This window comes from Archocentrus centrarchus, unplaced genomic scaffold (genome assembly GCF_007364275.1).
Source record: "Archocentrus centrarchus isolate MPI-CPG fArcCen1 unplaced genomic scaffold, fArcCen1 scaffold_68_ctg1, whole genome shotgun sequence".
Classification (NCBI taxonomy): domain Eukaryota; kingdom Metazoa; phylum Chordata; class Actinopteri; order Cichliformes; family Cichlidae; genus Archocentrus; species Archocentrus centrarchus.
Window position 1 is genome coordinate 853733 of NW_022060284.1, and position 13709 is coordinate 867441.

A 13709-nucleotide genomic window follows, 5' to 3' on the forward strand; every position below is an offset into this window, starting at 1 on the left:
AATAAACAAACAAATATGTGATTTGGTAATTAAATATGCATCATAAATACTATAATTTCAAATGTACTCAATTTGAGTACATTTAAGTTTAACATTGAATTAAACAATAAAAAAATGTGTATATACAAATGAGAAATTGAAAGAATATTTATTTAAATAAATAAAAACAATAAATAATTAATGAAAACAGCCAATGAGCAGAAAAATTAAGACTTTTTAATTAATAAAATCATTCATGTGAAAATTAGAATTAAAAGCAACAGAAAATATTAAGGAAAAGATGAAAATATAACAATAGTTCTTTATTATTATAAAATGCATCTAAGATATTCTATTTCAGTAGAGTGCAATAACAATGGATTATAAAAGCAAACAGCAGAAAAATAAAGATGCGATTTAGTAATTTAAGTTAAATATATATTTTTTAAAAAATAAACTGAAAAAAGATCATCAAAAAAATCACATTTTTAAAATAAATAAAATATAATAGAATTAAAAATAATTTCAAATACAATAATAATAATGCAGCATCATAACCAGGGTGATATGCGCACAGTTTCGAAGCTGCCTAATTATTGCTAAATAAATCAAAGATATGAAAATGTTAAGAGTTGTAAAATATAAATAAATAATAAATGTCATCAGCTAAATTACAAGAAAAATAATAAAAGTACAATTTGTTAATTTTTTAAAGCACCTAGAATAAACATGCACCGATTTATTCATTTTATAATTGTTAAAGCTCCACATTAATGAGTACAGGTTTTGTTTCATATGTGTTAAAAATAACAATGCAACAGTTAAAATCTCAAATTATTTTGAATTTATTCTTCACACTTTACCAGCTTTAAGTTGTAATTCTTCCCCTCCTGTCGTAAAATACTTATTGCTGTCTATCTATATGTCCTTATTCTAAGAAAATAAATAAATACATTTACAGATGATCTTTGTTTCGGAGCCGCTGGACGGATGAAGCGTTTCAGCCGGACCACTTTGAGGGACGCACACAGTAGCAGGCTGGCGGCACGCGTAAACAGGACTTTAAGAGTAGCTAATGTCGCGGAAGTTTTATTTTCAGGAGCTTTTCCGGAGCTCGTGAGTCCGCTCGGGGTTGAGCGAAGGCGGGTGTTTGTGTGGAGAGAGAAAGGCGGATCCGGACCGGCGGTTTCATTTCTGTAGTTCTTTTAACATGGATGCTAGCGTGGGAGCGGCTAATGTGGCCTCAGGAGATGAACCACAAGAGTTCGAAGTCCAGCATGTAACGCAGGAGGAAGACCCGTACCTGGATCCGGACCCGGACCTGGATCTGGATTCAGCTAAAACAACAGCAGAAGGTAAAGCGCTGAAGTTTCACACTCACAGGTGGACACTGAGGAGCGGAAGTACCTGGTGGAGCGTTACCTGCATTTATTCTGTTTTCACGAATGAAATGAAAGCTTCATGAACCGGAAAATCTGTTTGAAGCAGTGTTCAGCTTTTCTGGAAGATGAAGATCTGGACTGGGTTTTAGGCCCTGTCTAAAGTCATATAGATGCACAAAAAACCTTTTTGTGTGTTTTACGAGTAGATGAAACATTTCATGAACGTTTAAAGAGCGTTTAGTTGCTCTGTCAGAATCCAGTCCAGGTCTGATGAGTGTTAACTGCAGCAGCTTAGCATATTTCTGTGTTTTCATAAATGAACCTGACTTTAGAAACCGTAAACTGCTTTTTGCACTCCTTAAACTCTCCCTGTTACAATAACATCTTCTCTGCCTATTTAGTTGTTTCCTTCCTTCCGTCTTTTGTAGGTCTGATACACAAGGCCCAGGCCGTGCAGACAGACAGCATGACTGCAGAGTCCAGCGTCAACACGGAGAACGACTGGGAGAGCAAGGCGGCCGCCGTGTTTGAGTACAGCTCCACCCTGATGGAGCAGCACAACAAACTGGTGAAGGAGCAGGAGGAGGAGGAGGTGGAACATGAGAAGTACAAACAACAGCTGCAGAAGAGGAAGGAAGAGGCTACCCGCCAGCACCAGGTGAGACACCACACACACACACACACACACACACACACACACACACACACACACACACACACACACACAGGTGTGCCTCTCCTGTGGGATTAACAGACTGTCTCTGCGTTTTCAGGCTCTTCTGGACAAACTGGAGTCTCTGCGAGTGAAACTGCAGCTGAACAACTCCAAGGCCACCAGGAAGAACTTCTTAGCCAAGAAAGCAGAAATGAGCACAGAGAAAACCCGAGCAGAGGAGGAGAAGAACAGGTGAGGCGAGAGGATGCAGTAGTTTTTATCAAGTTCTGAATTCGGAAACCTCACGGTTAAAAAGCATCACTGTCATCGTTTTCTTCTATTTTTAATCTTTACTGTTGCTCGATAATAAGACAAAAGTATTTTTTATCCCATTACTCAATGAATCCATGGAATAATCAATAGAACTGATTACTGAAATAATCAATAGTTTAAGCAGGAATCATTTTGAAACCAGCCCCCTGCTGGTCATTAGGAAGAATGCAGGTGAATATACTCCCTGATGTTATTCTTGCAGGAAGCACTTTCAGATTGGTTTAACTTTCATTTCATATCCTGCTGTCAGCTCAGCTGTGACGCTGCTCCACCGCTGAGACTATCATACACTGTTCAGGCTAAATGAACCCAAAGTTTTGTGCCTTATTTTCTCCATAAAGTATAAAAACTTATACTTTGACTCCATGTTGGGCCTGATAGATGATTATATTGATATATCTGTGATATGGAAACATGGATCAATATGAGGTTCTAAAGTCACATTTTCCTAAAAGCTCAGTTAATGCTCTTCTCTCTTCGTCCTCCTCTGGGAATCAGGCTGGCCAAAGAGCTGGAGGAGAGCGAAAGGAAGCTGACGGCACTCACTGAGGAGCAGAGCGAGGAACAGCGGAGGTGGCGGGAGGAGCTGGAGGAGCTGAGGCAGGAGATGGAGCGAGTGAGGAAGGAGGTAGAAGAATCCCAGCTGCAGGCCTTGCAGGACGAAGTCGCAGCCGTGGAGAAGCAGAGAGACGTGGCCGTGTCTCGCATCGAAGCCTGGCTGAAAGAGGTTCAGACATCTCCTTGTCTCTATTGTGCAAACATACTTGATGTCCTCGATAAATGAAGCATAATGTGTCAGTAATCATGTCTCCACCCGTCACAGGTGGGACAGTATCTGAACACTCTCAGGCTGGAGTTTCCACAGCAGTATTCTCATGAGAGGTCGAAGTGGGAGAAGAAAGAAGGTTTGGTCCGGAGGAACCAGGCTGAGCTCCAGAGTCGCTTCAAGGAGGTTCTACAGCAGCTTCAGCAGGGTCGAGAGTTAGAGTCCCTCCCCAGGATCAATGTGCCGTCTCTGCCTCAGGTCCCCATGGTGAGAGACTTGTGACACAATAACTGTGGATCTGATACGTCGTAAACCGCCGTCCTTACCCCAGGGGACAGAAAGTGCTAAAATCACGAATAAAAAACTAAATAAATGAAATTAATAACTTTTAAATGCACCACAAATAATAAAGTTAATGAGTTTCTTCATTAACTTGGTGCTTCATTTGAAACTCTCTCTGTGTTCACATGATTTATCCCATCTGTACCAGTTTCTGTTTTCCTTCATGGAGGAACTAAAACTGTCAGGACTGTTTACCCAAAAATAAAGAAACACATTTTCAAAAGTAAATTAATCACTTTAATTCTTGCATGCATTTTCATTATTATAGGTGTATCTAATGGCGTATTAACGACCTAATTTGTAATTTTGGCAGCTCTGCTCTTCCGTAGCCGTCTCTGACGTTCCGTGTTTGTCCCGCAGGCTGAGCTGCGCTTCGATCAGGTGATGCAGTCGCTGGTTCGGCCACACATCGGGACTCCGCCTCTTTCGAACCCAGTTCACCGACCCCTCCAACAGCAGAGGCACCCACACTATTACCAGCAGCGGCACCATCACCCCCAGCCTCCCCAGTACCGTGGCCCTTACCACCACCCAGCCCCCCAGCAATACTTCCAACCCCCCCCATCACTGCAGGACCATCCTCCCCCTCAGCTTCTGCCCCACATCAGAGGCCAAATGAGGGTGACTCCCCCTCCCAGTCTGTCCCCGTCCCCCCCTTTTCAGCCTGCCCACCCTGTGGCGCCTTCCCCCCCTCCCCCCCCCTCAGCACCTGCTGGAAAACTGGACAAAGTCCTGGAGAAGCTCGGAGCAAGGTTCCCACAATGCAACAGGGCTCAGCTAACATCTCTGCTCCAGCAGGTGAAGAGCTCTCGCGGCACCTTGGCCGGCATGTCCATGGACGAAGTCATCGAGCAGGTCGGCTTCAGGCTGGCCCAAAATGAGAGGTCGGCCCCGGGGCCCATTAGTCGGCCCACACCCCCGGGCCCCATTCAGAGGCCGGCCCCTCCCATGCAGAGAGCAGCGGCGGCAGCGCCACCAACTGGAGGTCACGCCGTCGGGGCCCGTAAACTCTGCCTGATGTGCCAAAACCATGTGGACCCAGAGAGCCGCCACCCACTCAGCTGCTCCCACACCATCCACAGAGACTGCATCCAGGTGTGGCTGCAGTCCAGCAAGAACAACTCGTGCCCCTTCTGTCCAGCAAAGTGACCGAATAGACAGTAACACATCTGTGCCATTCCAGATGTTCTGTCTCATAATCTTGTGATATATTCAGTCTGTGGGACTCTGTATCATCTCTGTTTTCAGCAAACCTGTAACGAGGGTCTGAGGTCGAATTGTTCAGTACTTCAGTTTGAGTTACAGAAAGGAGTCAGTCTTAATGCATCGTTCTGTCACAGGCTGAAACGTGTTTGTACAGCATCGTGTCATCAGTAAAGCTGTCTGCATCATACTCATCTCTGGGTCTTTATAAATAATAATTTGCTTTGATACCTGGGCGTAGTGCTGATGTTCAGGTGTAGTCACTAAGCTCCGTACTGTAGTACAGGTATGGAGTAAAATAATGGGGTGTTAATAAGGGTAACTGGGCTTAAAGATGGTGTTCAATCGCAGTAAAGTGTGTAATAAAGTGTTTGTGTTGTGGAGGAAGCGCAGAGTTCCTCGGTTACAGATCGATGAGTGATTTTTTTTTTTTTTTTTTTGTATCATCAGCCCTGTGGAGGGGTGTCTGGGTCAGCTTTGAGCCAATCACCTTGTGGTGAGTTGATCAGGTGTCAGGGAGGATGCTGGGCAGAGCTGGTGTACCCGAGTGTGTAGTGATTGATTGGGAGTATCTGGCAGAGGGTCTGCATGATCTTCCCATTCCCACCTCTGGCAAAGCTTTGACAGCATTCCAAGGAAGGCTGGGATCATGAGTCAGAGTGGACCGTGGTCCACATCTCCATTGCTGAAGCTGCTGTATGGAATTGTGGCTGCAAGGTGGTCTGTGCCTGTCATCGTGGTAAACCCCGAACCAGATGGTGGACACCAAAAGTGAACGTGGAATCCTGTTGAGCTCGGTTGGCCGGTGGGACTCCTGAGGCAGCTAGAAGGTACCAACGGGCAGAGAGGGCTGCACCTGAAGCAACAACTCAGGTGTGGGAAGAGTTCGGTAAGGCCGTGGAGCAAGACTTCTGCTGACAGCACCTAGTCTGTACTTAAACATGGCCGCCACCATTTTATGGACCTGCAGAACCATAGAACCCAGTTTATTGTGGACTTTGTTGTGAACAGCTGGTATGAAACAGGAGGTTCTGCCAAAGGAAGTCTCTTCTTTTAAGAATCTCACTGTTAAAGGCAGAAGAAGCTTCCCCTCCAAACCCAGCACCAAAACTGTCCTGTCCAAAACTCGTGGATCCAAATTTTAGGCAAGAAAGATAAAACAGTTTAACATTTTTTTCTGTTAATTAAGAATCTGACCGTCAACAGCAATCACCTCACATGTACACAAACCCTCTGGGGGAGGTTTTGAACCTGTGAACACTTGAAGAACTGCTGCCTGTTAAACACACTCTCACCTCTCCCTGCAGACACACAGCAGCTTTAATGGGCTGTGCTGGACGGTCGATGGGTGAGGTTAAAGGAGCCGTCCCAATAAATATCACACAGTCCAGAGTGCTGATATGTCTCCTATATGCCTGAGAGAAAAATGGCAGTTGTGTATTTGTGAACTGCTTCCTGTTTACTGTCTGAATGGCCGTCTTGTCCAGCTGAGGACAAACTACTGCTGAGGGTGGAGGGAAGCCTGAAGAGAACAGATATGATTAAAATTTTTGTTTTGTGGCAAATTATCGCAGTTCCTGATCAATGATGGCAATGCTAACAACAGTGCAGCTTTATTAGTAACAATAACAGCAGCAGCTCAGTGGCAGTGGTCCATCCAGTCAGTCATCTTTCCCAGGACTCCCAACCCAGGAGCTAACATTCCTGGGTTGGACTTTTGTATTTGTAGCTGTGTTTCTTCCACAGTGGGTCATGGAGCTGCCCGGACAGAATAGGGAGGCCGTACAGGTAATGGTGAGGGTAAATAATCAGATCTACAGCACCAGCGTGGTGACGTTACCAGAAAGCCAACACAGGGTTAGTGTCAGGTACTAACAGGTGTGTTACCATCACCACACTCTGCACAGCTGCCACACAAACCAGGAAGAGAAAGCAAAGAGCAGCATTGGTCTCAGGATGGGAACTACGGAAGTCTGTCAGCTCTTCCCAGAGCGGAGGCTGAACTGATTCACTACATGAAAAAAATCCTTATTTTTTATTCTTTCATGTTTGCTTTAAAGCTGCTTTCATTTAAAATGATCTTTGCAGGGCTGCACTTCATAACTGCTCCTGTTAAAGAAGTTAAAACTACTTTTATCTCCTCTGCGGGCTGCTTTAGTGTGTCTGTGTGTGTGTTATAGATCTGATGTGTCCCCAGGGACAGAGGTATTAGTGATGGTCTGCTGTGTCTCCAGTGGATCCTGTGACAACTCTAATGTTGGTGTGATTTACAGACCGCTGGACAAACAAGCATCATTACCGCAGTCTGTAAACTCGGGCCGACCGACCGCTCCCAAACTGTGGTCTGGGGACTCTAAGGGGCCTTTAAGCGGCTCCCGGAGGACCCCTCAGCGCAATGAGAGAGTTTTATTTGACTATTATTTCATTGAGGAGGAGATAACGGAGCGAGTGAGAATGAGCGATCGGAGGTTTGAGTCCGAGTACGTGACAGACTGAATCTGCCCAGCTTCAGGTTTTTAGCGCTCTGTGAAACATGACAACTATTTAAAGGAAAAGAGACCCATAAAACATGCTGTGAAAAAATAACTGCTGCTGCTTTTGTTTAGTGGATCCAAAAATCGTTCCTATCAAGTCCAGCTTTTCTGTAATTGAGTCCTCAGAGTGTTATTTTCTTACAGGAAGTGAACTTGTTGTGAGTAAAGTTTGTTTTTGTTGACTCCAGGGGAGCTAACGCCATTATTTTATGTTACTTTTTGAAACGGCCTAATTTCGACTGTAGGTCTGTTTAAAGCCTGATTTCATTCTGGTTGGAAACGTCATGCAGCTCTGGGACAATGAAAGCAAGAAGGTTTGAAAAGCAGGTGGGCGGGGCTTCTGTGGTGACCACATTAGGGAAGTCTGCGCTGACTGACATCACGCAGATCCAAAAGTAGAAAAAAACAAGAGCTTAACTCAGAGTAACAAAACAAACTGTTAGAAAAAACAAATGGCAGCTCAAACTACAAGTTCCAACAATCACTGCTGTGGGTGGCTCCATGAAGACTACAAATAGACCTGTACAGGTGGGAGCCATGTTGGCTTCTTATATAAGGTGTGGTCCTCAGGGCGGAGCCAATCGTCTGCACCTGCACAGCCCAGTTAGCATGCTGCAAAGCTGAACGGATGGAGGTTCACGGTGCAAACGAGCCAAAGCTTACTGCAAACGCAACCCGAGAGTCTCAGTACAGCGTGCTGTAGACCAAACTTCACACACACACACACACACACACACACACACACACACACACACACACACACACACACACACGTCACTGTCCAAATACTTATGGATCCAGCTGCATCTGTTAGTGAGACAGAAAACGGAATATTACAAATAAAGTACTTCCTTACAATCTAAATACTCCTGATACTGAAACGCTGGGTTGATCTTCCGTGCATCGGTCTGCGTGCACAGACGGTTTGAGCTCAGATTTGTCTCAGAGTTCTCGTGTGTTTGCTGATGTGACATTTGAGATTCTGTCTTCAGAGGAAAGAAATACTCTGATGTTCTCTCTGAAACAGACAAATGTTAACGAGATGTTCCCTCTGTGGTTACTTCATGTCTGTGTGTGGGGGGCAGCTGTTTATCAGAGAACGTCTCAGCTGAAAACCTCCAGAACTTTTTTAGAAACTGGGAGGGAAAAATCAATCATCTCTTTGGGTGCAACACTCGTGTGTTTCTGACATTTTACAGAACATCATCAACGATCGCCTCCTCGTCTCCGGGGTCACAAACTGCTTCTGCACAGGAAGGAAGCCGAGCCCTCTGTCAATTATAGAGGCAAAAAAAGAGATTAAAATAAGACACCGGTTTACCGCAGGTTATTCAGAATCTGTGCTCTCAGCGCGCCCGTCCTCCGGGACAAACAGCCTGAAGGCCGAACAAACACTTTAACAAGGTCCCGCTGCTGTTTTCATGCTCACAATCAACTACATCGACTGCGTGACAGAGGAGCTAAATGCCAAACGGCTGCTGACGACCACGACTACTGCTGGAGGTCACTTTGTTCCTGCAGCAGCGCACACACTGCAATGCTGCCCCCAGCTGGCCGAGCAAGGGACCTGCACATTAGCTGACAACATCCAACGTTCAACTCACTCATTCACAGCAAAATACTGCGTTAAAAACTCAGGAGTAATACACAGAAAAACACATCTGTAATTTTGTGTGTGTGTATTTATGCTCACATTTTATATATATATTATATTATATGTATGTGTGTGTAGGAGGTAAAAATAGAAAGAAAATTAGAATATTTAAAGAAAATAAAAATATATATGCCTGAACATTAGCAGTGAGAACTACACTTAGATTTTGATGACAAAAAAAGTTTTCCTACTAAAATCTAAAACATTTGTTATGGTTTTCTAAACCTTTTAAACTAATAATCAGTTTTTAAATCCTGACATTAACAGGATGTAAAAAAATAAAATAATGATGAATAGTAATAAAAAACAGACAGCCCTGTGAGAACTCTCTTCCTCTCATGTTGTGATGAAGAGCTGAGTCGTCATCAGTTAAAGCTGGTGTAACTGTAACAGATGGCAGCGCTCAGCTCGGAGTCCCGTTATGTCTCTGAGTGATGATGTTTTTTCATCTGCCAATATCACAGCTGAATTATTAATGCGCTGCTCAAATATAAACCCTGAACTTCACCAACAGGCTGAACCATCACACCCTAGATCAGAGGGCAAAATGTGTGAAATGATCAGAAACAGCAGATAATAAAACCCAACAAATCACTGAACCTAATCAGGTTACTGTTTAATTTTTTATAGTCTAATTTCTGCAGTTTAATGAGTCTGAATTTGCCTGCAGTTATCCAAATACTGCTCACTGTGCCTTTCAGCTGCTCTTACAGACTAAATTTAAGCTTTCAGATTTCTCATCATCTCTGCAGCAGCTGAGCATCTCAAAGTGAAATTAACAGTTTCAAACAGCAATGATTTAGATACAGTTTGTTTCCTGTTGTTTGCTTGCTGCACGTTTGCTAGCTGCATGACTGACCCCACCTGCCTGTGATGAAGAGGCTTCATCCATGACGTTTGAGCGGAAGGGTTCGGGCTGAACCCTTTCATGGCCCAAAGCTTGAGGATCGGCTTAGGTTCGGGTCCTGCTAATCATCTGTCTGTGCATTTCATGTGCTGCAAGAGAAAAACACTCCTTTTTTAAAAAAAAAAAAAAAAGAAAGGGTGGTGTGTGCTGCATGCAAACATGCATGTGGGTTGGTTATTCCACTTTGAGATAACAGCATGAGGCCAGCCTAATTATGCCTTCCTCCTGCACAACAGTAGAACGCTGCACTGAATACAAAACACTTGGAAAGCATAGACTGTAAATACTAGATGGACTAGCATTGTGAGGTCAGCCATGGGTTTGGTGTTTTGGCCACCTTTGTGTTGGATTTTGGAAACAGTATCTGGACGCGGGGTGGAGTGCTAAATTATCAGCAAATGCTACCAAGCTTGGTTAGCAGGACAGATGCATTAGCCATATATCTGCTAATTTATGCTAAGGAACAAACTGATAAAATGCCAAAACCAAAGCACCAACTTCTTAGAATTATGATACTTCATGATGAGCCATACTGAGAGAGTATAATTCAATTAAAATGCTTCATAAAGCACCAAAAACCTATTAACCAGGCTGTAAGCACACTTTTTAATTCTGCAGAGATTTCCTCACTATTGAGGTTATTATTGGAACTCCAGTGTTTGGCACATCTATGCTGGCTTAAGTTTTCAGCCCAGACGTTGCCAGTTAACAGAAAAGTATTTGAGCTGTCTGAGGTCGGATGGAAGTTCTTGAGAGGTGTCAACCAGCCTCAAAATATCCGTATAAGGACCTGAGAACACCGCGGGTCACTGAGCTCCATGTATCAATGGAAACCTTTGAAGAAAAGTCAACTAATATGAGCTAAATATACATGAGTGAATGACTTAACTGCAGACAGAAAACACACTCAGCGCTGCAGGTTGCGTAAAAACCAACTCACAATAAAACTGCACAATGATGACAGGCAGAAAAAAAAATCATCTCACAGGGGCAAAAAAAAAGAAAAGAAAATAACTGAGGGCAAACCTCAATGTGACTAAAGATGCAGCAGGAAGGGTAACAAGGAACAGGTTAACTTACGATAAGACACAAAAAGGAGGGAAGAGAAAACACAGGAAACCTTCAAAATAAGACAGGAAGTAAAGTAAAAGAAGGCCCGAGCTCAGTGAGAAGCAGAGGGGGCACAGGAGGAAAACACTTTGGGTTAAGCTGGCTCAGGTCTAGGCTGCTTTCAGGCCTTATTTTTAGGCTTATGCAGAAGTGTTTGTTTGGCCTGTGTAAGCTATATATATCTACTATATAAAAAAATGATAAAATCTGCACTTTTCATTATCAACAGCTTTAAATTTGTTAAGGACTGAAGGACTCTGGAGAGACCTTAAGGCTGTTAGTGAGCAAACATGAGGCTCTGTTCTCATTTCAGCTCAAATTGCTGTCTGTGGGCCTGATGACGCGCCGTGTCCGTGTGAAGGCCTCCGTGGAAGATGAATGGTGTTTATCAGCCGCTCTGTAATCAGCGGTTCGCACAGAGCGCCGTCTAATTACCGTTTTTGTCTTAAAGGTTGTATTTATTAGTATCCATCATCGCCGCCGTTACATCAATTAATGCCGTTGATGGGCGGAGGAACTGTCACCCTCGGCCGCCTCTTCCTCACCCACACCCTCTCCATCCTTCACAGGCAGAAGAACCTCCTCTCCTCTCTGGCATTAAAGGCCTGTCATCCCAGCATGCCGCGGGGCCCCGACCATAGCCCAGCGGTGTCAATTAAATTTGATTGACTGAGTAAAAGAAGCACACAAATAAGCCAAAACAACAGACACAAAAATCTATACATGACTCCTGCAGCCCCCCACCCTCTCCGCCCCGGCTGTCAAATCAAGCGCTCGTCTCGTCTGATTCCGTGGCGTGTGCCGCGGACGTCCGCCGCAAGACAACTGCTACCGTGTGTGTGTGTGTGTGTGAAGGCGTCAGCTAAATGCACCGCCCCTTACCCCCCCCAACACACACAGTGATCCAATTAGCGGCTCTGGAGCTTGGTCCGCGCTGCAGTGGAGGCCCCTGGGTACCGACTCAAACTGTTGTCCAATAAATGAGGTCTAATTTATCAGTTTAACCCCCCCCCCCCCCCCCCCCCCCCCCGAAGAAAGGGAAAGACACTGGGGGGGGGGGGGGACAAATAGCTTTCGTTTTTTGTTGCATGAGGCGAGGAGCGTTTGGGAAAAATCCCAATAAATCCCGCATTCCTCACATATCTCCGTGTTGTTGTGCTAATTGTCAGCCGGTGAGCTCATGTTTCATATTCGCCGCGATGATTGAGGGACGCTATTAGAGCAAACCCCATTAGGCTCCGTGGGGAAGCGGCTGACCGTGCGTGGGAACCATCAAAGACCAATTTGCTAGCCCAACACCATAAATCTGCCCTGTTAACGGACTGTTTTTGATGCCGCTGCAGCGCACAAATATACGCTCTGTTATGTATTGTCCATTAAATTACCAGCGAGCACAATTCACACGACATTCATCTTTGTCAGGGGTGCTCAAAAGTGGGGTCCTGGGACCCGCAGAGGCCCTGTGACTGTGCTGGAGGAGGTCTCAGTGACGGCTTCATTTATTGTTCTATAAGAAGGCTGAAAACGAGGAAGTTTTATTTGTCAGAGCTACAGAGATCAATCCTGACTTTAAAGTGAGGGCTAGACAATGAAACACATCTTTACCATCAAATTCTCAAGCTGAGCACAGTTTACTCTTCCAGCCAGCTGTTCTCAGGAGAGCTCGAAGGCTGCAATCCCATGAAAGCTGCTGCACATCCTAAGCAGCAGCCAGGTCCTGCTAATCAAATGCATTTGATCAACTGATCATCAGCATGTGTGAGCACCTGTGCAGATGCTTTGGCACTTTGCTGGTCTGGAGCATTCAGGTGTGTATTAATCGTCCCAGGAAAGGACAGCTCACACATCCATCCTGGTCAACAGTGGGACCTGCAGAGGACCTCTGAGATGTTGGAGGAGGTCTCGGTGACAGCTTCACTTATTACTGGAGAAGCAGAAGGTGGTCGGAGAACCTGGGAAGTTGTATTTATTAGAGTGAAAGAGACAAATCTGGACTTAAATAATAATAACTTTATATTGCACCTTTCAATAAACCCCAAAAAGAAACAAATAAATGAATAAAATAGAGATCAAAGGCCTTTTTGAACAGGTGAGCTTCTTAAAGAGTGCAGTGACAGGTGGTGCGACGCTCAGAAGGGAGGAAGTTCCCGAGGGTGGGGGCTGCCGCTGAGAAGGGAGGAAGTTCCCGAGGGTGGGGGCTGCCGCTGAAGGTGCTGTCCCCAAAGGTGTGGAGGTTGGTGTGAGGGACGGAGAGCACACCTGCGGCTCAGGACCGCAGTGACCTTTACAACTCAACCCATTCACCAGTTATCTGGGTCACAGGGCAGAAGGCTGAGCTGAGCTCAGCTGTAACCTCTTCAGCTAGGCTGCACAGATCTGCACTGTTTCATTTACCTTTCACACAGCAATCCAACTTTGTGGCTCTGGGGCTGTGCATGAATTAGAAAAACAGCAGTAAGGTGACAGGTACAGGTCAAACATATCCACAGTCTAATAGGTGGACTAAAGAAAGTCGTGGAGAAGAAGGTAGTAAACTCTTGGGAGCTTTGAAAGGGTTCCTGGCACAAAGGTCTCCTTCTCTGTTAAAGGATCACAGAAATCATCACACAACCCTTTAATACCTGTTAAATGAGGCAATAAGTCACCATCAACAGTTCAAATATGACCTGAAGCCACCTGAAGTCCAGAAATAAAGTTTATTTCAGTTCGTCTTCAGCCTTCACAACAGTTTAAATAGAAGGACAGAAGAAGCCCGTCTCTGTACACACTGGTTAGTAAAAAATCTAAAGTCAGACACGTTCACACACACGTCTCATTTTACTGTTTGTGGTTTTGCATTGAGAG

At 44.8% G+C, this 13709-nt stretch overlaps 1 protein-coding gene across 1 annotated transcript; it reads left to right on the top strand.

Annotated features, from left to right (window-relative positions):
• Positions 1-990: 990 nt before the first annotated feature.
• Positions 991-4850, top strand: rnf214 (ring finger protein 214). Its single transcript, XM_030725694.1, has 6 exons — positions 991-1334; positions 1790-2019; positions 2135-2268; positions 2848-3076; positions 3173-3382; positions 3818-4850. The coding sequence occupies exons 1-6, from the start codon at positions 1190-1192 to the stop codon at positions 4604-4606; spliced, it is 1737 nt and encodes a 578-aa protein (XP_030581554.1). The 5' UTR covers positions 991-1189; the 3' UTR covers positions 4607-4850.
• Positions 4851-13709: the final 8859 nt, after the last annotated feature.

What these genes read in the sequence shown, in the direction of transcription:
- rnf214 (XM_030725694.1), top strand. Translation starts at nt 1,190, where the DNA reads ATGGATGCTAGCGTGGGAGCGGCTAATGTGGCCTCAGGAGATGAACCA. An exon ending in TCGAAGCCTGGCTGAAAGAG is followed by an intron (nt 3,077 to 3,172) that starts GTTCAGACATCT and finishes CACCCGTCACAG; the next exon opens with GTGGGACAGTATCTGAACAC. An exon ending in CTCTGCCTCAGGTCCCCATG is followed by an intron (nt 3,383 to 3,817) that starts GTGAGAGACTTG and finishes TTTGTCCCGCAG; the next exon opens with GCTGAGCTGCGCTTCGATCA.